We start from the raw sequence: 24,384 nt of genomic DNA, 5'->3' as shown, positions 1-24,384 counted from the left end.
CACGGCTGACACAGACTAAAAGATAACTAATGTTCGCACGGATGTCTACACAGGGCAATGAGAGTACAATATGTGACAGTGCTCTAGCAATCACATCTCTCTAGTTTGCACTACAGCACCATCGGGAACGGTAGGGATGCTAGGCAGGCCAAAGGCTCTGCCTTCTCCCACTGCCAGCCTGGCCCTGACCACACTCCGCCCCCAGAACGCCTACTAGAAGTGTGCTGGGGGCAGTGTGTTGCTGCCCTGGAACTGCCCGGCTTCCCTCCGCATGCTCTGGGCGGGGAGGCTGGAGCCACGCACACCCGCCCCGGGGTGCTGGGGGGGGCAGACCTGGACAGAAGAGGCAGGGCTGGGGACTTGCCTCCCCAAGTCCTTCTTTCACCCATGGCCCATAAGCGCCCTGCAGACAAGACCAATGTGTGTGTGAGTGAGCAGGGGCGGTCCGTCCATGTAGGTGAACTAGGCGGTAGCCTAGGGTGCCAAGTGAAATGGGGCGCCAAATGTTGGCACAATATCATTGAGGGGTTTGCAGGTGGGGGTGCCGATTGCATGGTTCGCCTAGGGCGCCAGTTGCTGGCAGCTAGTCTAGGGCCGCCCCTGTGACCGAGAGCAGTTACACCACTATTTCATGTGTGACTTTAGGGCTCCTCCCCCTCATGGCATCACCCTGTGTTGGGGCAGTAGCCTAGGACTTGGAGACCTGAGTCTCAGTTCCCTGCTGTGCTCCAGAGTTCCTGTGTAACCCTGGGCAAGCCACTTAGCCTGCGCTCCGCCTCTGCAAAGGGCAGGGGCGTGTGGTGAGGCGGGTGCGTGCCACAGCGCGGAGCACAGCGAGACCCGCCGCTGCCAAGTGCCCGCTAAGCCTCAGCTCCCCCCTGCCCTTCCCCCGCGCGGCTTCCCGAGTCAGCAGCCGCGTCTAGCGCCTGTTGTGCAAGCCCCACGCCTGCCTGCTCAAAGGGAGACGCCCCTTGGCCTCACCGCGGGACACCAGCGTGTTTGTCATGCCCCAGACTCGCGTTGTGCAGCGCGGTGGAGGGAGCCCGGCTGGCGCAGGGAGGCGAGCGCGGCCAATTGCCTACGAGCAGCTCCGCCCCCCGGCCCCGTAGCGCTCCGGTCCGGGGGCCCGCTGGGCGCTGCTCTGCTCCCTCTGGCAAGGCGGGACGGGCAGCCGCAGGGGGCAGCACTCGGCGCCAGTCCCCAGCTGCGTGGGAAGGGAAGGGGCCGGCCACGGAAATCCCCGGCTCAGGCCAGAGAAAGACGTAGGCGGGTGGCGCTGTCTCAGGCGAGCTGCTGCTTCAGCCCTTCTCCCTCAGACACTCACCGAGGACCTCTCCAGCAGCGCCCCGCGCCAGGATGGAGCTCAGAGGGTAAGTTGGGGGGGGGGGCAGCAGGCTCACCCCTTGGGTCCCATCCCAGAGCTCGTGCTCCAGGCAGCCTTGCCCAGACCCTCGTCCCCACGTGCCTGCTGGCTGCGGCTGGGTAACTGGAAGCGAAGGGGTTGCGGTGCCCGGGCCCCCGGGCTATGGCTAAAGCCCTCTGGCCGGCTGCCTGCTCCACGCACGCCGGACCCCACACACTTTGCAGGGCAGGCAGCTGGAGCAGATCCGCCCCCTTCCTTGGCAAAGGAATCCCTGGACCTGTTCCTACCCACCTGCCGCGAGCCACACGTCGCATGGGCGAGAACCAGTGTTATGCTGAGAGGGGGGCACGGGCCTGATTTTCTTGCTGCAGTAGGAGCACGCTCTACACTGGTTCTTTGTTAGAAATGGGGGGGGGATGACTGCTGGCATCAAAAACTGTATCTCTCTAGATCCAGGTGCGGGATGTGGGTGTTTGCCTGCAGGAAGGGGTTTCGTGCACTAGGTACAGTTAAACTTGTTCTCCATTTTGACAGTACACTTTGGGGGGAGAAGGGGATGCTGACTACCAAAATGACCCAGCTGCAAGGTGGTCCAGCTTTTTCCACTAACTCTTCCCATTGACTGTTGTCTGCGTGTCTGCCTGTAGGCTGATTCCTTCCCCTCTTATCCCCCAATCCATTTGATGTGTCTCCGTGGCAGCCAAGTTAGGGTTCATAATTTAATCTTCTTTTATCAAGAGGGAACATTGGGGGGCAAATGAGACAGCCAGATCCTACTCCCAAGAAATCAATTTCTGCTTCTTGTGTTACAGAGGAAGGAATGTGCAACTTAGATAATGATAACTCTCCCCTTGACATTGACTACATTTTAGAGGGGAAACAGCAGAAAACTCTCTTATGATTGTTATTACACAGAAAGGTTACTTTGCTGCTGAATAGGAATGGTACCTAATTGAGCTAAATACACAGAGGACAGTGTCCTTTGTGGTTTTAGTTAACTCAATATAAAAGTGCCTTTTTTATTCTCAGGTTAAGAATTAGCACTCGGATCCTGCACTGTCTGAGCCAAATTCTGACCAAAGTGTGGGTGGAAACGTTAGTTTCCATTGAATTAGATGAATAGATTCCCCCCCTCCCCCCGTTTAAACTCATTCAGTTTACCTCAAACTCCTAATTTGCATGAAAATTACAAAGTGCCTTGTCTATCTAGGATTTCTTACCTTATTCCAGTTCTCGCTACAGGCATTCTGAACAATTCAGACAGAACCTTTTTGGTCAACATTTCCCAGTTCATTGAAATCAAAACATTCTGCAGAGAGCATTTGATTTTTGATAAAGTTCCTCTAGAAATCAGGTAGAGGAACCAGCTTAGTTTCCTGGCTCCCCATAGCAGTTCACCTGGCAGGCTGCTAGAGACTCAGAAACTAGGCTGGTCTTCATTTATCCCAAGATCAGTGCTAAGATCATTTATCCCAAGACTGGTATCCTGGGGTTCGATTTAGCATGTCCAATAAGGATCTGATGAATCATCTTCTGATGGTGCCTCCACTGACCTCGGTACTCCATTGGGTCACGAGGAGTAAGGGAAGTTGATGTGAGAGTTTCTCCTGTGCCAAAGTGGAGACACTGCAGAAATTCAACCTAAGGTACATATCTTAGATCAGCTTTCTCCTCTAGTGTAGATGTGTAAGACAGCCTATGAAGTAGACTGCCCCAAAGCTGGAGAACCTCCTTGCATGGAGAATTCTGAAATGTTTGGGTTTCATTCTGGATCAAAACATCAGATTTCCAGGTTGGAAATAGAGAAATGTTTTGTGGAGGATTTTGCTATCTCTCTCTTTTTACCTGATGATATAAATACTCCTTTCCCTATGGTAAACAAGCTCCTGTGTCGGGGTGGGGAACCTTTTTTGGGTTGGGGGCCACTGACCCACAGAAAAATCAGTCAGGGGCCACACACAAGTGAGAAGCAAAAAACAAAACAAAAAAATCCCAATCCTCACTGACGTGGCCCCCCCAACTGATGAGACATTCCCCACATTCCCCTCATATACCAGAGCCTAGTAGATTTTGTGCGCTCCAGCCCCATGGTGGGCGACAGGAGGGCTGGGGAACCCGCACTGGCACTCCAGCCTCCCAGTGCTGGAGGGGATCCAGCCCCTGGGGCTTGAGGTTCACCACCCCTGCCCATTTGTAAATACATCATCTAAGTATTCACAGCATAACATCAGGCTAAACTTTCTTTTTTTATTTGCAACTTGATTCTTTCCCAAAACCAATTGCTTACCATGTTCCTTTCAGTGGGGGATATTCCCAACAACATATTTTTACCATGCACTTCAACACGGCAGATAAAAGGCATTTGTTTATGCCTCTAGTGGATATGGCAACAGCATGCCAGTGCAGTTGTCTGGGTGGGTCACATTGAACAACTAGGTCTGAATGAGAGAGAGCAGTTCTTAGTCCCAGTCTCTCCCCTCAGTTACAATAGGAGTTGTGGGAGCTCAGCACCTTTCGGGATTAGGTCCATGCAGATTCATACAAAGACAAAGTCAGTAAAATGACCCTCACTGACTTCAGTGGGTTTTGGTATTAACTCCAACACTAAGTTCTGCATTACCGATTCTGTGCTCAACCCCTCAGCAGTGCACTCACATGTAACTACGTAGGCGGTTACTAAATGTTTGTGTAGTGCTATAAGAATCTCTTCTAAAAAAGAGAAGCAGAGAGAATGTCACTAAACAGACTTCCTTTTGGTTAACATGAATAGAAAGGTCTACGCAAATGAGTTTTATATTATCTAGAAAATTATTATAATGGAATGAGGTCATGAAACAGGTAAAGATTTAAGTCAATTGAATTCTACATAACTCAGTTGAGAGAAATATAACAGATGAAGCACAGAGATCTGTTCATAATACAGTTGAGAATGTAGTCAAGATTTATAGATTGGATTTAAAACATGAAACAAAACACTCAGTTGTTGCACCATGAGCATCAGTTTATTTTTTATATGCTTTCAAAAAGAAAAACACACACACACAAATACATTGCAATTTTCAACTGCTTCATCAAGTCTGTTTGCATAAGCAGAAGGTAAAATTGTTTATGTGAATGTGCAGGTGAGAGTGAGAAGAATTATCTCACTGGGCCAATATGTGAAAGAGGAATTGAAACTTTCTCCTGCCTAACAGGAAGTAAAAAAAAAAAAAGGGTGTGTGAGAGAATGGAAATAAACGAAGAAAAATAAATGATTAAGGAAAGACCAAGGGACTGATCCAGTTTCCCTTTAAGTTAGTGGAAATCATTCCTACTCCAGTTGGTGCAGGAATTAATTCCCAATGGGCACAGTACAGAGGAGTTCCTCTGCTTTCAAGGAAGGAAGGAAAGAATCCTCTCACCTGCTCAGGTTGGTGTTCAGTATGGCTACGTCTAGACTGCAGGTTTCTTTTGGAAGATGCTTTTCTAGAAGAGATCTTCCATAAAAACTTTTTTCAAGAGATACAAGAGACAGAGACAAGAGCATCCACACAGCAAAAGAGCAACAAAAAAGCAATCTGCTTTTTCAAAAGATAGTGTCCAATCCAATGTGGATGCTCTCGCACATTTAAGTTGTGATTACTGTGGACGGAGTGGCCACCAGGGTACCTGTGCTTTTTCCTGGAGGCCTCTTCCTCAGAAAAAACACTCTCTTCTGTGTCCACACACGCCTTTTTCCAAAAAAGCTTTTTCGGAAAAAGACTTCTTCCTTGTAGAATGAAGTTTACCGCCATCGGGAAAAACCCCTCCATTCTTTCGACTTTCTGTTGGAAGAATGCAATAGTAGTGTGGACATAAGTATAGTTTTTCTGGAAAAACTCTGCAGTGTACAGTGTGTACAGGCAGAGTGGACAGTAGCAGCAGCACTAACAGCCACTTAGGAGGGAGAGCAATCAGCCACTGGATCTGGTTAGTCAAACTCTGCATTGAAAGATTCAGCTCCTAATCCAATAACAACTTTATATTGACACCAGTTATGCAATTTTGGCAGCTTAGCACAAGTGTAAGTTTGGCTTTCTCATTGACACCAGCAATAATTCTTAAGGGGAATTCTCTGAAATGTCCAATTAATGAAGGACAGTCAAGCATTGCCATCTCTTCAGTTCAACAGGAAATTAGATCCAGTGACAAATTAGCCACTGAGCCAATGGGGCTGTGCCCAGGGGTCACAGTCTCCTGGGGGGGTCCTGGAAAATGGGTATCCCCACGCCCTAATTTGCTCCACCCACCTGGTGCTTCAGCCAGGGAGTAAGGTTGGGGAGGGGGGATTGCAGGCAGAAGGGTAGTGGGGACTCAAGAAGAACAGGACAGAGACAAGAGTCAGGGTTGGAAAAGAAAGGACCCTGGAGCAAGAACAAGTTGTAGGTGATGGGGCAGGAAGGTTCAAGATTGAGGAGCAGGCAAAAGGTTCAAGATTGGGGAGCTGGCAAAAGACTCCTTACCCATTGCAGCAACCTCTCCTCCAGAGCCTGGAAAAGAACCCAAGATTCCTCTGCTGTTGCCATATACCTGCCAGTGGGTTTCACAGCAAAATGTCTGATCCCCCTCTAGTGCTGGTCCATAGAGGATAACTATCTCCTATTCTTATCAGTTACTTCATTAGCTTTTGCAAGCTCATCTGATGAAGTAGGTTTTACACACTAACATGTATCAGAGGGGTAGCCGTGTTAGTCTGAATCTGCATAAACAAAGAGAAGTCCTGTGGCACCTTATAGACTAACAGATTTATTGTTGCATAAACTTTCGTGGACAAAGACCTGCATCTGATGAAGTGGGTCTTTGCCCACGAAAGCTTATGCTCCAGTAAATCTGTTAGACTAGCACGGCTACCCCTCTTATCCATTAGCTCAAGTAGCAAAGGTCTCTGCAATGGATCTGAAAGTTCCAGTCCTACTGATGGCCCGTGCAGGCGTCCACCCAATGCCATGTGATAAATTTCTTTTTTTCCTGTTTGCTTTTTAACAAGCATAGGGAATCACACACACAAAAATACTTTAATCAAACATTATTGAGGTTGCAAAGTCAAGCACTCTCAAACTCACGGGCGGGGGGAGGGTGCAGGAAGAAGAGGGCAGTGAGGATAAATTAAAGTGTGTGAAGCATTCAGATACTATAGTAGTGAGCTCCACGGAAAAGTCCACAAGGAAATTAATAGTTCTGTCTATGCAGCAAAAACAACATGGGTCACTCCTTGAATGAGGAGAGAATATAATATTGAATGCTAAGGTGCGCGCCTGTGTGACCATGCACAAAAAATTCTTCCCCCATTCACCTCCTCTGGAGAGCTGTACAGCAGCACTCACACAGCTGCTCTGGTGGGCAGGGCTGGCTGAGATTATGTGGTGAGGGAGCCTCTGGAGTGGGGTACCGGCACCTGCTGCAGCCAAGTGGTGGGGATGTGGGAGGCCTGCTCCGATGGCCGGGGCTGCCACGTGGCAGGGGGGGCTGGGGCCTGTTCTGGTGGCTGGGGCCGGAAACTGGACCTGCCACATGGGGAGCGGGGGGGCACAATGTGTGTTCCAGTGGCTGGGAACTGGATATGCTGCATGGCCGGGGGGAAGGGTGGCATTGCGTTCTGCTCCGGTGGCCAGGATTGTGCGCGTGTTAATAAATTGGGTGCCATGGAGGCAAACATCCAAACCAGCGCACATGACCTCAATATTGGTGCACAAGCCAAAACTCACTCCACTCTTGGTTAGAAAATCTTAGAGGGAACACTGATGAGCACCATCAATCTGTGAACAGAATGAGGGAGCCATCCTGTAGAAAAAATAGTCTTTAATTGCAGATCACATACTATGTAGTGATACATACACACAAAGGGAGGTGAACTATGGTTGTACAATCCACCTTAATTCTGACATTCTCTATCTTTTGAATGCTTGGCTTTGCTACCTTCGTAATGTCCTTTTAACATAGTTTTTGTGTGTCTAATACACAAGTATGCAGAGGTGATAGACATATTACATTATACAGTGGACAACTCCCATTTATGCCTTAATCTTCTCAGTAATAAATACATGCATTTATTTTATGCCTATGGCTTCATCATCTGCTCAGTGAAACTTATTTAACATAAAACATTCATAACATATTTTTCTCCTGTAGCATTTGACATATACAAAATATTCATTTGCGGTGATGGATATGTTTTGCATAATCCACTTGTGGAAAATGCAGCCTTTGCAGACTCATGCTAGTGAGGCCTTAATTCCACTCCACACCTTGGTGTATTCCCTATTCACATTTTTATATAGGTACATATCCCCATTCACCCAAGAAGGTGATCTGCATACTAAGCTGTTCTTTTAGTAGTGATCTCCACATGTTCCATTGACATGCCACAGACAAATCCAGTCAACTATTACTTAGAAAGGTAGATAGCATTGGTTTCAAGCCTCTCTCTTGCATCCCAGTATAGTATTATACTTCCGTTTATTGCCTTTTCCCACAGAGTGATCATTTTTGTAGTTGTCAAAAATGTGGTTATTTATTCTGAGTCTATATCATAGGAACTGCTACTCATATGTTATTGCTATTGTATTTAAAATTGTGAATAGTATGTATATGCTTATGCTTGCATTATCATCATCCTGCTTTTATCTTTTGTTTTTAGCTCTGGACATTTGTTACTGTTTCTTTTTGCTCTGGGATTTGGTAAGTTAAGAAAAATTTATTCTTGTTACAATCACTTAATACAAGCATTTTTATCTATTTGCACTACATACATCAGAAATCTAAACACTACTTTTGAACAGGAAACAAAGATTCTTTAATACCAGTTTTTTTCTGTAATTTGCATAAAGAATGTCAAACGTCTTTGTGATTTTTCTTAAGGACACTGGGACTACCTTGGGACCTTTATTCGGATCGAATAATACCTTTTTACCAGAGTACTCCCACGGAAGTCAGTGGGAAGTACAGTTGCAGTGCAGAACGAGTTATCAGAATATGGCTCTGAGTGAGTTAAGATTTGTTGGACTAGGCCCAGTAACATAAAAAAGAAGCTTGAGAGGGCTATGTGCAAATGTACTAACCTTAGCCTCTAGACTAGAGAGAGATGAACATTTTCAGAACAGACTTAAAAGCCCTTCCTGTATAGAACCCCTCTGCAAGTTCTGGCCTTGGGCTGACGTAGTGATCACAACCTAACACAGTTGCCAAGAAGAGGCTTCACAAGTAGAACATTAAGACTTACAGACCAAGACTGAGACACTGACAAAGCAGATACCAATTATTTTACAGCTAGGGAATTGAGAAGCAGAGATTAAGTGGCTTGCTCAGGGTCACGCCATACACTTAGTCTGTGGAAGAGAAGAGAACCGACTCTGTGTCTTATTACTGGATCATACTTTCACCCTTCTTTGCTGGCAATGAGATTAGAACTTGGGCCTAAGCAACTGTTTTTCTTTATAAGACTAGTGAATATTGATCTAGTTGTTTTGAAAATAGAAGAACTCCTTTTCTTCTTAAGAAAAGAGGATGTACACTTTGATTGCTCCCCCAGATAACAATCATTTACAATGGGCTTGATAGTAAATAAAAGTGATTTTATTAAATACAGACAGTAGGATGTAAAAGTGATTGCAAGTGAAAACAGGCAGAGCAAAGTGAATTACAAATTTAAAATTAACAAGAAATGTGTAGCTAGTTCTAACACACACTTGAGCTTATTAAAAACTCACCCTAAACTGTTCTTATTTCAGCTAAACCTCCAAACCAGGGAAGATCTTTTCCCCTGGGGTCTCTGGTTCATTCCCTTGGGAGTGCCATGCCAGCCAAAGACAAAGGGACAGCTTGCTTCCCATTGTTTTATAGATTCCACTTTGGGTGGGAACTTGGAATTCTCTCCTCCACCTTCTATGAAATATTATTATCCTATGCCTTCCTAAGACCAACCACTGCTAGACTTAAAGAACAAAGAAGGCTGTTTACAGGTGATCACCCAAACATTCAGGGAAATACTTGATTGTTTTCATTTGCACCTTTAAAACTATAAACCACTCCATAGCTCTAACTTTACATATGCAAGTGATACATACACCAAAATAAGATATATATAGATCCAGCCAATTGTGACATTAAAGTTGATAGATTATGTGAAGTATTATGTCCAAAGCATTTTCAAGTTATGCATATTTGTATCCATAAGTCAATTTCATAAAGCATGCAATGGGGGGCAGGAAATCACAGTACGGTTGTGAGCAGTCTTAAGAAAAGCAGTTTAATATACTGATTTTTTTTTTTTTTGGTTTTCTTTTTTATCTTTGCAGTTAGTACAGAAGAGGAAAATGTTATCAGCACAGCAGGCAGTACTGCTGAACTGAGTTGCATTTATACTTCAGTGGAAAAATTCAAGCTAAATAAGCTACGGGTTTATTGGCAAATACAGAATGGTTCAAAACTTATAGTGGTACACACCTTTGTTTCTGGTTATGAAAACCAAAGCGAACAGAGTAGAGACTTCAGAAACAGAACTCGGTTATTCAAGGATAAGCTGGAAAATGGCACTTTTTCTCTGCTGCTGCTAAATGTCAGCCTGCGAGACGAACACACATACCGGTGCATAGTACAGAAGAAGGAAAATGTTTTCAAAGTTATTCACAAAGCAGTTGTGGCTCTCAAAGTAGCAGGTAAGGTCTTCTATATTCCATGTAAACCTCAATGTTTAAACAGCACCTTCCCACTCTAGATCTTAGAGGATGCTATAGGATGGTTATTTGTCACACTGTTTGATAAGGGGAGGATTTCCCCATGTCTCCAGTGGTGGTGGTCCTACCACACTAATTTGCCTCCCTTAGACAATCCAAGCTTTTAACTTGGACAAAGACAGTATCACCATAAACAATCAAAACCATCCAGATATCCAGCTTTTGAAGAACAAACTATTTGGCCTACTCTTCCCTCAGCTGTTAAGGACTCAAGGGCAGGGAAATGCTTCTGTTTACTGAGAGAGAGAGAAAGCAGTTAAACAAGGCAGTTTCAGGCAGGGCTGTACCCAAATTCTGCCTCAGACTGGTGCTTGGCTAAATTCCAGTTACAGTTTTGCTATTTGTCTTCAGATTATGATTTTTTAATGACTTTCCAAAGCCAAGTTATACCTGTGGCGCAGCTAGGAACCAGTTGTAATCTAAACCCAACACAGGTTCAGGATAGGGAGTAAAAGTAATTTTTTTTTTTTTTTAGAATCAGGTGCCAAAATACATATGTGGAAAACAAGCTTTGATAAAGATAAAGGGTGAGAAAAATCCTAACATACACATAATGGAATCAAAAGTAATGTTCCATCTCTAGTGCAATGTTATCAATGTATTTTATGATAACCCATTAGTAATCAAATGCAATAGAAAGAATAACATATATTATGCCATCTTTTGGGAAATAGGTTTACTCTTAATATAGATTCCCATTGTAAATATTCTGCTGTAGTGATGCACTGTAATATATTTATACTTGATTATTCAGGAGGCTTATAACTGTTTGGCATCACCCATCTCCAGCTATTCAGATTAGCTCAGTTTCTGCAATACATTGAAGAATAGCCATAACTTTAAGAATATGTTTAAAAGCTTGGCTGAACCAAGATCTGTTTAGGACAGGGACCAACTTTTGTCCTGTTTGTACAACTTTAGCACAACAGGGGACTGGAGCTCCTAGACACTATACAAATAATAAAAGTGACTACAGATAAAACCTCTCTCATCTGACACTCTCTGGTCCAGCAATATCCATGGTCTGGAATAATTTTAGTTAGCCAGATATCTACTTATCACGGGTATAGTAAAGTTTCCCGTTATCCAATTAAATGTCTTTACAGCCACCAGTCGTGGCTCTCAGTGTTGTGTGTTACTTAGCTCTAATTTATTCCCAAATGTTTTCTAAGAGCCCAACAAGCAGTGCAAATGTTGGTAAAGTCTTGTACCTTGTGCAAAGTATCCATGTGCTCTAGAAGTTTAATTTATCTAGATGCAAACAATATTTTATAAGCAAGCTAGGGATTTCTGTTGTAGAGAGTTATTTGTGACTTAAAGCAGTACAGTAAACTTCCGATAATCCGGCACCTTTAGGACCCAGGGGGTGCCGGATTATCAAATATGCCGGACTATCAGAAGGGGGGGCTATGAGGGGTCTGGAGTGGGGTGGGAGCCGATGCCACCCCAGACCCCTCATAGCCCCCCCTTACGATAGTCCGGCTCTGCCCCAGGCGTCCCTGACTCAGCTGCTGCTGGTCAGTTTCAGCAGCAGCTGAATCGGGGTTGCCTGCAATAGAGCAGCTGGGGTGCTGCTGGGTTGGTCCCGCAGTGCCAAGGGGCGGCGCTAAGGCACCAACCCAGCAGCACTCGAGCTGCTCTTGGGGACGCCTGGGACAGAGCAGCTGGGGTACTGCCCGGTTGGTCCCGTAGCGCTGCCCCTCGGGGCTGCGGGACCAACCTGGCAGCACCCCAGCTGCTCTTGGGGACGCCTGGGGCAGAGAAGCTGGAGTGCTGCCCGCCAAAGGACGGCGCTGCGGGACCAACCCGGCAGGACCCCAGCAGCTCTGCCTCAGGGGTCCCCGATTCAGCCGCTGCTGAAACAGATCAGCGGCTGATTCCAGGAAGCCCGGGGCAGAGCTGCTCTGCCCCGGGCTTCCTGGAATCAGCTGCTGATCTGTTCCAGCAGCGGCTGACTTCGGGACCCCTGGGGCAGAGCAGCTGGGGTCCTGCCGGGTTGATCCTGCAGCGCCGAGGGGCGGCGCTACCAGACCAACCCCGCAGCACCCCAGCTACTGTGCCCCAGGCATCCGGATTCAGCCTGCTGGTGAAACTGACGCTGCTGGTCAGTTTCAGCAGCGGCTGAATCGCGACGCCTGGGGCAAAGCAGCTGGGGTGCTGCCGGGTTGGTCCCGTAGCGCCATCCTTTGGCGCTGCGGGACCAACCCGGCAGCACTCCAGCTGCTCTGCCCCAGGCGTCCCCAAGAGCAGCTGGGGTGCTGCTGGGTTGGTCCCGCAGCCCCAAGGGGCAGCACTATGAGACCAACAAGGCAGCACCCCAGCTGCTCTGCTCCCGGCTTCCCCATTCAGCTGCTGGTCAGTTTCAGCAGCAGCTGAATGGGGGAAGCCTGTCCAGCTGCCCCAGCACTTCCGGGTTCCTGATGGTGTCGGACCATCAGGAGTCCCGGAGCATTGGATGTCGGACTAATGGAGTTTTACTGTATTTAATTTGTTAATCTACCTTCCGATGTCACTCTTTGGTACTTTGTGATATGCTGCAGGACTGAACGAGACCAAGTCAGTTAGCCCCAAATAGCTTTTAAATAGTGCTGCGTGTGAAGGAATGTCTGAATGGTGTTCCCTAGATCCACATGTGGAAATAGAGAGATCAACCAGTTCCTTAACACCATATACTCTCTCCTGTCGCCTGCAGAAATCTCTCTGCTTGGTGCAGGGTGCCTTATGTGCATAATGGATTTAACTATGTTGCCAGGGAATGAAGCTGCTAAGGCCAGTGTGGAGACATGGGATCTCCATGTGGATGGCCCTAGATAGCCTTATGCAGTTCTGCCAGGCATGGAGGCAGGACTTCCTCTGTGCTTCTGTGTGTATGTATCCCCATTTTCTCTGATAGGGCAATGTGGGCAGGGCCTGCTCGAGCCATTCCTGTGCCCTGGGCAGCAGGCGCACAACGCATGGCCTGCCCCACCCCCCGGCGTGCTGCGCACCTTACAGCTGCCATCAGGCACCCCCCATAGGTTGGCACCCCAGGCAGCTGCCCGGCTAGCTCCGTCCCTTATTCTAGCCCTGACTCCACAAGGAAAACGGGAGAGCTCTGCTCTCAATACGCCTCCTACAACCTCTTCCATAAGGGAGTGGGAGGAAACTGATCTAAGTTAGTTCAGAATCTTCTTATATAATGCTATTGACGTGACCCTTACCCCTTTTGGTTTGGCCTTCTGCCTGCTTCAGGAAATCACTGATGTAAGTGGCCTAATGTCCATGAATGGTGATATTTATATCTGAGTTGTGAGTTTATAATCCCCCAAACCTGTGCACTCTTATCTGTGTTATTCCTCAATCTTTCAAAAAGATTCTAAAATGCGGTGACTTTTCCTTTTCCAGTCAATAACAGCCTACCAGTACTAAGTGGACCTGTAGGAACACGCCCAAGTATTGGTGAAGACATGACACTGAGTTGCAACTATAGTCAAGGATACCCAAAGCCAAACGTTTACTGGATAAATGGAACAGACAACAGCTTCCTCCATCCATCATCATTAAATATCACCCAGGACACAGATGGCACATACAGTGTTTTCAGCACACTGAAGATGAAAGCAACTTCTAATATAAAAATAGAGTGCATCATAGAAAATGAGCTTCTGCAGCAAAATCTAACTGCCATCTGTAAGTGTGTGTGTGTGTCTGTCTGTCTACATGTACATCTCTGATGAATATCAGGTGCATTAACATCATGATAGTCTAGTGGCCTACTGAAATGAGTTTAATTTTTAAAACAGCTATAAATTTAGGCTATAGTGTTTGTATTTAAATGTGATTCTTCAAATATCAAGCGTCTTGGACCCACACACAGGAAGCATCATCCTGAGCGTAAAAACTTGGTCTTTTCCTCAGTCCACACAACAATTTTGTAATTGCTTATTCCCCTTTCAGTTCCTGTGGGAACCACAACAGGCCTCGCTCAAGGGTGGGCAAATACCAGCCCACGGGCCACATCTGATTTGCCAGGGTTAGCCCCCGACGGGATGCCGCGGTTATGTTTACCATTGCCTCCACAGGTACGGGTACTTGCAGCTTCCGTTGGCCATGGATTGCCATTCCCAGCCAATGCAAGTTGAGGGAAGCAGTGTTCCGGTCTGCACCGCTTCCTGCTGCTCCCATTGGCCAGGAATGGTGATCTGTGACCAACGAGAGCTGCAATTGCCTATTCCTGTGGACGTGCAGGTAAATATAGCGCTGGCAGCCTGTCAGGGGCTAACCCTGGCAAATTGCTGCTGTTTTCTTGCCCACCCTTGGCCCAGCTTATGATGGTTTACTTTTAAAACAAAAGACATTTTGGTACATGGTGGATCCATGACTCCTAAAGTCCCACCGCATTGGTTTACAACCGCTCTCTTAAGCCATGTCTATACTTACCATACTGGAGTTCAATCTTCTGGCATTCGAGTTAGTGGGTCTAGTAAAGACCCACTGAATCGAATGCTGAGGGTGTCCCTGGATGGTGCCAGTACACCTCACAGTTGTGAGGAGTAAAGTGGTGGTGGAATGAAAGCTATATGTATGGGAATGCTATAGATGTTTATTGACTTGTGTGAAACTCATGTCTATAAAATGCAGTGGAACATTCATCCAAAATGAAGTTTTGAGAGCTTCTCTCTCCTTTTCACCTTTTCTCTTCAGACTTGGAAGACATCACAAACTCTAATGCTACCAAAGACAGTCTGATAGATCTAAATAAACCAGGAGCTCAGGCTGGAAGTGTCGTGGCCATTGCAGTTGTGTTAGTTGGTCTAGTTGTTTTAACCTGTTGGCTATGGAAAAGGAAATCCTTTCACCGGGAATCATACACAGGTAAATTAAACCACTTACACTAGCTAGGAATCATTCTTTTCATTTGGCAGATTTTAGAATATGAAATATTTTGGCATGTGTAGCTGTGAATCCTGTACATATGAGTGAAACAAGAGCTCATGACAAGTGCTGAATTGACAACACCTGGGGCTGCACTCCTAATTAGCCACAAACCTGGTACAACATAAGAAGTAGCAGTGTAAACTTTTTGTGATATTATCTGAGGAACCAATCCTTTGGATGCAGTAATAGTTCAAGCACCACACCTATTCTGTCTCTGGCCTCTCGACCGAGACACTCTACAAAAGGAATATAATGAGTTTGTGTAATATGGTCAGCTTTCATTAAGAACTGGAAAGAGATCACACACTCATTTCATATAAACCAAACCAATACTGGATGATATTAATTTGGTGTTATCACCCACGTGGGGAAAACTATAATCAATGGTTTACAGAATCATAGAAATGTAGGGTGGAAGGAAACTTGTGAGGTCACCAAGTGCAGCTTCTCGATGAAAGCCTTCCTATCCTATTACAAATGTCCTGCCCTACCTGCTTTCTAAAATTTTCCAAGTGAGAAATAATCCTCTATAGCAAACAAATAATCATTCTATGATTCTATGAATCATTTTACAAACGTGCCTGCTTGCATTTCTGCAGCTGCCCACCCGTAGAATTTTCAGCACTTTACATGATAAAACAAAAGATAGCACCAATAGATGTCTCAAGAACAAGACTGAAGAGCTGGGGAGAGGGGGTACTGTTGTCCTATATGGTGAAAAAAATATCCATTCAGAATTAAACAGACACCTTATGAATATTTTTGCAAAATGACAGAGGTAATCACCCCAGAATAATGAATAATTTGGTAGTTGAGATGCTCACTTCATAGGTGGGAGCCCCGGAGAGGGGTCTGCACTAGGGGGCTACGTCTAGACTGGCATGATTTTCCGCAAATGCTTTTAACGGAAAAGTTTTTCCGTTAAAAGCATTTGCAGAAAAGAGCGTCTAGATTGGCACAGACGCAAAAGCACTTTTTGCGGAAAAGTGTCTGTGCCAATCTAGACGTGGTTTTGTGCAAGAAAGCCCCGATTGCCATTTTCGCCATCGGGGCTTTTTTGCGCAAAACAATACTGCGTTGTCTACATGGGACCTCTTGCACAAAAGCATTTGCGCAAGAGGGCTTTTGCCCGAGCGGGAGCAGCATAGTATTTCTGCAAGAACACTGACAATCTTACATGAGATCGTCAGTGTTCTTGCGGAAATTCAAGCGGCCAGTGTAAACAGCTGGCAAGTTGTTCTGCAAAAGCAGCTGCTTTTGCAGAAAATCTTGCCAGTCTAGATGCAGCCGAGATGTAATAGTGTAGTCGATTAATTTATAAGCAAAAGCTTATTGGTTAATGCTATTGACTACATGTATTTCCCCCACCCCCTTGCCAGTACATTTTTTTAATCAGGCTGGCCAGCAGCCTGGCTCAGTTCTGGCTCACGCCAGGTTCAGGAGTTCAAACCGCCCCCGGACAGGGACTGCAGCCACTCCACGCTGCTGCTTCTATAATGAAGCTGGTTTTTAAACTGGCTTCCCTTGCAGACCAGTTCCTGCCTGGCACCCCACGTTGCTGCTGCTGATACATAGGCAGCAGCGTGGTGTGGCAGGGGGCTCCTCCAGAGTGAGAAGCCCCTACCCCTGGGACTATAGAATAGTTGAGTAACTGATAAGAATTCATGAGATTAATCAACTATTCAATTAAATGATATTTAACATCCCTACTTTAAACCTTGGGTCTGCCACATCCTAAAGGAGTGCTCTGTTCACTGGACTATTTAGGGGGTGTGTGTATGGGGGGGTGTCTCTCTCCGATCCTTCCCTCCCCCTCAAAATTCCATGCCGGACTTGAGAAATCCTCATGACAAAAGTTTTGCTCCTTTCCCATGGGAAGTGTGAGTTTTTAAAAAGCAACAATTTCCAGAAAAAGTTTTATCAAAAAATGTTCATCCATCTCTAATATTTACCCATGTATGTGCACTCTCATTGTGGTGAAAATTGGAGTGGTGCAAGCGGGAGCATGTAGGAATGGGGAAACACAAAGAGCGTTCCTGCTTTGTCACCACCTGGGGTTCACCTCAGTGTCCAGGAGCAACCCTTGAATGGCTAGCAGCACTAGGCACTCCCAATGAGGTGGTGAGAAAACAAGGACCTGCCCCCCTCTGCATCTGCTGTGCTCACTTGAGGTTTTGCCATGGGCCAGTGCAAAGCCACTCCAGCCCAATGCAGGGCTGAGATTCAAACCCATAGTCTCAGCTTCCAAACTCCATTATGATTAGATACAAAGGTACTGAAGGTATGTAGTGTAGTAGTAGCCACATCAGACCCAGAATAAGATAATTAAGTGTAAGATGAATTGCTAGACAAGGTGGTCACTTGGCCCAACCTGAGGTTCACAACTTTTTCTCATGAAGATCAATGTTGTGTAGAGCCAAGCTGGAATTATTCCCAAGGGAAGAAATGCTATTGACCTAGAAATGAACAAAACCTTAATTTTGTATCTTTAGACTGTTCTAATGTTTTCATCTGCATAAGGCCAATGAAAACATTTGCCTACTGTGCGATGATTTGCCTGCTTTCCTGTTGCCTCATTCTTTCCTTCCATTTGTCTCTTCCCTCCCCCGCTTGGCTCTTTTCATAACCTGCACTGTAAGGTCTTTAAGGCAGGGACTGTTTTCCTACCACTTGTCTGCAGAATGCCTACCACCATTTCTTTGTTGAGGCTCTTTGGGGCTACTGCAGTTCAAATAAGAGAGATTTAAAATGCTGTATTTCTTTTCACAGATGTTCAACAAAATGAAGACGGGGCACAATGCAATGGTAAGTAGCAACAGATCAGGCACACTGATCACAGGTATCTGTACAGAACTTCAGGGCTTCAGTGCTACAACTCTCTTTAGAATATTTGATTGTTTAAAAAATCGTACAACATTGTTCATTTCTAACTTCATACAAACTCACAAGTACTACTCTCGCTTTCTGTGTACCACCTCCATAGAGGGACAGATCCTCCCCTTGTTTGAATTCAGATAGCTCCATTGAAGTAAATGGAACTATGCCTGTTTACATCACCTTACAATATGGCTCATATATTTAAAAAAATGTAGGAAGCACTCTCCTGTTCCTAAAAAAGAAATACAGTCTAAACAAGAGATGGGGAATCTCAGGCCCGGGGGTCAGATGCAACCCCCAGCTTGCCTGGATCCAGCCCCTGCGGCTCGGGGCTCCCCCTTAGTATTGGGGAACCTGCGATGGTGGAGCACACAAAATCTACTAGCCTGTGCCCCCTCCTTCCCACAAGGCTCTGGTGTGCAAGGGAAATGTGCGGAGTGTCTTTCTGCTCAGAGGTTTATGTGTGTGGTTTTGCTTCTCACTTGTGCACATGACAACAAACAGCTTTGTATAAATGCCACTTAAAATACCTAATGCAAGCAAGTATCCTTCACATCCAAAAAATGCTTTGCTTTTAATTTCTGAGATGTAAACTAGCTTAATGAACAGCTGTTTTCCGCACTCCCCATTCTGGACTGATTCAACACAGTGGTGCCCATTTAATATCAACAGGCATTAAACCATTTCCTGCTTAATGACATTTTATAAACAATGGATTTTCTCCTATACACAGTGGAGAAGTCTATTGAAATAAACTGCCTGTATCATTTAAAGTCTCCTCTTGATTTGTGTTGAGTGAACATAAGAACAGCCATACTGGGTCAGACCAAAGGTCCATCTAGCCCAGTAGCCTGTCTGCCGACAGTGGCCAGCACCAGGTACCCCAGAGAGGGTGGACCGAAGACAATGATCAAGCGATTTGTCTCCTGCCATCCCTCTCCAGCCTCTGACAAACAGAGGCCAGGGACACCATTTCTATCCCCTGGCTAATAGCCTTCTATGGACCTAACCTCCATGAAAGCCATATCCCAGGACTTGGACCATAAATTTTTAGCTAAGTGGGAAACTACTTGCGCCACGTTCATATTAGTAGTAGGAAATATCTGTGTTATGGTGGAGCCCATGGTGCTGGATGCCATATGAACACATTTAAAAAAAAACTCCCCCTGCAGCTCTGGTCTCTCTCTTGTCAAGGGTGGGCCCCTAAACACTAATCTGGATGGCTTTGATTAACAGCAATAGGGTGTAGAGTGCCTAGCGGGTTCCTGTTCTCCCCCCCAGCACAGCTCAGTTCCAGCCTTGGGAAGCAGAGGAGGTTCAAAGACCTGCTGCAGGGACAGGTGCCCCACACTGGGCTGGTCCCCGTGCATCTACTAGTTTTAGAATTGTTTTCTGCCAAGGGCGCAGTGCAAATTTGCCCTAATGCACCAGAGGATCTGGCCCTACGTCATCACAGCTTTTCAGTCTAGCAGTACGGGGTGTATGTAGCCCCAGGTAAAACACCACCCTGGGCAGACTGAAGTGGCCGTTCTACTTTTTAGTATTATAACAAAAAATTCTTCTGCTTTAGCAATTACATTTTCACCTTACGGAAGGTGAGATCACTTACAGGGAAATCTTTACCGATGTGACAATGAGACAACATAAGAACGGCCATACTGGGTCAGGCCAAAGGTCCATCTTGCCCAGTATCCTATCTGCCGAGATGCCCCAGAGGCAATGAATAGAACAGGGAATCATCAAGTGATCCCTCTCTTTTCCCAGCCTCTGACCAACAGAGGCTAACGACAGCATCCTGACAGGGGTCACCTGTGGCCTGGCTTTATTGCTACAATACGGGAGCTTAAAATTAGTGCCTCATTATTTTTGTGGCCACTTAATTTAAACAATGCTGAAGAAAGCCTCTGTTTGGAGAAGGGGGACATTCTTTGCATTTGCAAAGAGAGATGCACTGGACAATTAAGGCCTTGCACTTAAAAGTAGCTCTGTACTGCAGAACTCACAGGTTAGACTGGAGTCCCACTAAAATCAAAGGGCTCTGAGCAGAAGCAGGGATCCACCCATGAGGATTTAATTGCAGGATCTGGACTCATGGGCCTTTCCTGTCTTTAACTTCATGACCTTTCCCTGTTCATTGATTATGTCAATTAAGCATATTAGCTTTTTCTATAAGAATTATTTTGTCTTTACAGCACAAAGAATTATTTTGTCTTCACCCATTTAAATGGGAAATTCTCAGAGAATTTCGGCAGCTGGTGATGTACCAAGAGAATGTTGATGCCAAGGACGGAAGCATTATCTGCAACACGAATGGCAAAGTGTTTCCAGAGCATGGGCTTCAACAGAGGAGAGAGCAAAATCCACTTACTGGGGGTCTGCCTCTTCTAATCAGCAGTTGTGTTGGTTTCAAAACAGTCTTTGGTGACACACAATCAACATTTCACCCACTTGTATGCGTGAAAGGTACAATGACGTTGAAGCACTGCTTCAGAAATGAAAGACTACCGACCATTATTTTATCAGTCTAGGAATTCCCTATCAGGAGATAAGCGACTGTGTTTCAGCCACGGTGAAAGTTCTCTCTGCCTCTCGAACTTCTTAGAACGATTATTGAACATGAAGAATGTCAGCTAGACAAGTGAACACTGCAAGACTTTGTGTAGCACAAGCTTTGTTGCCTGTCCTACTTCTTCCCTTTCCTCCACATATCCTTTCACTGTTTCGGGGGAGCCTCAATAGCTACACAAAACATCCCAAAGCTTCCAACAGACATGCAGCAATACATGTTGCTTTGACCAAACAAAATTAGGAAGCCATTTTTATTGCAATATAAGTGTGAAATCTACATTTTACAGAATACTCTATTAAAAAAGGATTCTCTTATCAAGTTCAGAGCACAGAAATTATCTGGATTCCTAGGATGTGCATAGCAGTACCTTAGTCCTTGCTCTTGGTGCTGAATTCAGGTCAGCAGTTGCCTGTGCATACAGTTTGGGGCTGGGCCAAAAAAGCATAGTGTGGCATGTCAAGTGCCAGTGAGTCCCTCCCGGCTTCTAGGATACTTGAGATTATAAATACATTCTTCCTGCACCCCGTGCCTCCATCTTGTGTGCAGAATATATGGTCACATTTGCCACTGACACAGAAAGAGTATCATTAATGGTCAAAGTAAATGATGGTTGAAATAAAAAGATGAAATGGCTGACATTGAAAGCTGTGGCTTACCTATGCTTACTGCATGAGAAGTTGAAAATACAATGCCTGCAAGACTGCTATGACCAGAGGGTGCTGCACATGAAAAATGTAAAATCTACAAATAACTTATCCCAATGCATAAGGTTTTGAAGGAAGAAGTTCCTACAGATTTAATTTGCTTTCTTTGGGGACGTTTTACTCCCCCTGCAACAATCACTATTCTGAATTGTACCACCTTATGACATCTTAATGCAAGAATCATAATCCTGTTTTCCAAACTATGCTAGGGATATGGCACCCGGTGGCAATGGCAGGTTAGTGCCCTGGCTTCTCACCTTCAAAGCCTAGTTAAAAGTAAAATAAATTTGGTGGCCATGTTCCATCAATGTGCATATTACAGATATACCCAATGATCTGATCTTATTAAGAGTGTTTGCTGAATTAATAGTCAAGACTAGGCTAACAGTGTAGTAATTTAAGAACAAGACAAACCCCTGTCAAGAATCCTCAATACAGGGGGACAAAATAGTTGTCCTTTTAAGGTGCTTTCCATTCCTGCGCTTCTGTTCTACTGGCAGATTCTAACACCGACCCAACGTTTTGTGGGAAGTTTGCATAGCATTGGTCTGCTCTAGGTCTAGTTCAAGCCACAATTAACCCTCACTTTAAGGCAAACTAGATCTACCCTCAGATTTTAACAGAATTGGGAACCTTTGTAAAGTGCACAGTGCTGTAAGCAGTATGAGACGAACAGAAGCATTTAAGTATTATGATTTTTAAATTGATTTGTCTGTGAGCTTTAAAGACACAGCGATATATGTGTGTTATTTCTAAATGTATGTGAGCAAGAGAGAAGCCAGGTATATTTATGACTCTAGTATAACCTCAGAGTTATGAAACCCAGAATTATGAGCTGACGAGTCAATAGACACCTCATTTGGAACTGGAAGTACACAACCAGAAGCAGAGAGAGAGGAAAAAAGCCAGTATAGTACAGTGTTAAACTTAAAGCTACTAAAATAAAGGGAAAGCTGCATTTTTTTATAATAAAGTTCCAAAGCTGTATGAAGTTAATGTTCCATCATAAACTTTTGAAAGAATAGCTATAATATTTGTTCTCCATTCCCGAGGTGTTTGTAACCCTGAAGTTCTGTTGTAATTAAAAAACATGAATTTCACATTGCTACTGTGCTGCCTGCTAATCTGTGATAACAATGTAAAGGAAAGCCAGTGGAGGCACAAGAAACTGTTGTTTAAGTTGAGATTTTGTGGACTGGTTTTTGTTACTTGTAATGAAACAAGAGGTTTTGATGGACAAAACATGCAATGCTTGGTCAGTAAGGTGTCTGTGGGAAAATCTAAGGCAGTGGTTCCCAAACTTTTTGGCATCACGCCCTGATTTTTTAAAAACCTTCACGTCCTTCCCCCTCCCCCAATAGCAGCAAAACTTGAGGGGGAAAAAAACTGAACAGGGCAGCAAAACTTGATGGGGGGGGGGAGTCTGGGTGCCCTCGCACCCCCCTGGAATTTCTTCACACACCCCAGTTTGGGAACCCATGGTCTAAGGCTATGTCTACACTAGGGAGTTATTTCGAAATAAATACTCCTGAAATAATTTCAAAATAAGCTATTCCTCTTCACAAGCAGGAGTTATTTCAAAATAACGGGTTTAGTATTGTGAGGACACACCTTGTTATTTCAAAATAACTCCCCAGTGTAGCCATGTCCTTAGTTATACATGAGGATTTTGATTAGTCTATCTTCAGCTTGAACACCTTGCACAATGGTGTTTTTAAGAAGAGCTTGAGGAGTTTTACAATCCATTGCAGACAAAATTAATAGGGGGTCATAAACTACTTTCAATATCTTTCTTCTTTGACCTAGACATTGGCTCTTTTTAGCTGTCCAAAGTCTGTCAGCCTTTTATTTTTACTGGAGCTATATTGATAAAAAGCTATAATGTTGAACTAGACACCCTACAAATGTGAACAAAAGCTGTAAATGTATACATTCCTTAATGTTCCAATACAGCACCTTGCAGAAGTTTTGTTATAATTTATCAGATCAGATATGTTTGGCTTAATCGGCCGCTATCCTGCTACTGTGCCTTACACACTTGTACCTTTTTCTAAAAGCATCTTTGTATTCCTCAGTCAGAAAAGGCCTCCCCTGTTGTCTGGAGATGTAAAAAAATGAACATAGCAATTTTTCTCCATTAATCTTAAATTTATTTTATTTTATTAAATTACTGTACAGTCTATAGCAAGTACTGAATTGTGACTGCTTGCTTTGGCTAATTTTGTATGTTTGTTTTATGTTTTAGGGGCAAATCAATACTAGGTTACTGTCATGTTCCTATCAGAGGGATGAGGATACAAGATTGAGTTGTTTGTTTGGGGTTTTTGTCCTTGTTAGTTACCATATTTATATTTCCAATAAAACAAACCCTGATTTTGCTCATTGTGTTTAGCCAAATATATGTGTCTCACCATGGGTCCCTGTTACTCACAGGGAATCCCCACATGCTGCTGATTTCAAACCTATTCATCAGGCACTGTTATGCTGCTCTAGAAAGTCATTCTGAGCATGAACAAGGCAATGGAGCCACAGATAACAAGAGCTGTTCTAAATTGCCTTAAGGGCCAGCAAAAGGATGCAAAAGGATTAATTATTTTAATTCCATGTTCTGATCAGGCATATGTCTGATGCTGAAGTTATTTGTCTGGACAGAAGAGATGCACATACAAACCCCTATCTCATGTATCTCTTAAAACAGATTCTAAGAAACAGATTCATGTTCACAGGAGAGGGAAAGGGTTTCTTGGCATGATTAGTAAATCAGTTTGAAAGCCCCAAAATAGAACACCTTGCTACTAAGTGATCCAAATCCATCCTTTCCTTAGTCAAATACTATCATTTAAATCTGTTTACCTAATGCATTTAATATCTCAAAATGCTATCCCTCAATCCACTCCCATAGCTGAGACTCCAAATGCGCTCTCATTTCAATAGCCATTTGTACTGTGTCAAAGGGATTTTATTAAACCTATTTCTCCCATTATTAATAGTCATAGCCCTTTGTTCATTCAGTGGCTGATCCTGTGCAATTTAAGCCAGTAGGAGCATCAGCACTGATTTCACTGGGTGCATGATCAAACCCTTCAATATCGGCTTCCATAAAAGGATCTCAAAAACACTATACAAAGATTCTAAGAGTTGAAAGTTTTCCTGATTTGTGTAATAAATGACCTATAGCTACACAGTTGGTCTACGTCTACAGAA

At 44.7% G+C, this 24,384-nt stretch overlaps 1 protein-coding gene across 1 annotated transcript; it reads left to right on the top strand.

Moving 5' to 3' along the window:
* The first annotated feature begins 896 nt into the window (after positions 1-896).
* Positions 897-23,560, top strand: ICOSLG (inducible T cell costimulator ligand). The gene is made up of 7 exons (XM_075912693.2): positions 897-1,370; positions 8,019-8,059; positions 9,676-10,035; positions 13,498-13,782; positions 14,797-14,967; positions 17,800-17,835; positions 20,100-23,560. Exons 1-7 carry the CDS (start codon positions 1,357-1,359, stop codon positions 20,129-20,131), a joined length of 939 nt encoding a protein of 312 aa, XP_075768808.2. The 5' UTR covers positions 897-1,356; the 3' UTR covers positions 20,132-23,560.
* The last annotated feature ends 824 nt before the right edge of the window (positions 23,561-24,384 follow it).

Source organism: Pelodiscus sinensis, chromosome 1 (assembly GCF_052426305.1).
Source record: "Pelodiscus sinensis isolate ZL-2025 chromosome 1, ASM5242630v1, whole genome shotgun sequence".
Classification (NCBI taxonomy): Eukaryota; Metazoa; Chordata; order Testudines; family Trionychidae; genus Pelodiscus; species Pelodiscus sinensis.
The sequence above is the reverse complement of the archived record's forward strand: the minus strand, read 5'-3'. Positions and strand labels throughout refer to the sequence as shown.

What these genes read in the sequence shown, in the direction of transcription:
- ICOSLG (XM_075912693.2), top strand. An exon ending in TCTTTTTGCTCTGGGATTTG is followed by an intron (nt 8,060 to 9,675) that starts GTAAGTTAAGAA and finishes TTATCTTTGCAG; the next exon opens with TTAGTACAGAAGAGGAAAAT. An exon ending in TGTGGCTCTCAAAGTAGCAG is followed by an intron (nt 10,036 to 13,497) that starts GTAAGGTCTTCT and finishes TTCCTTTTCCAG; the next exon opens with TCAATAACAGCCTACCAGTA.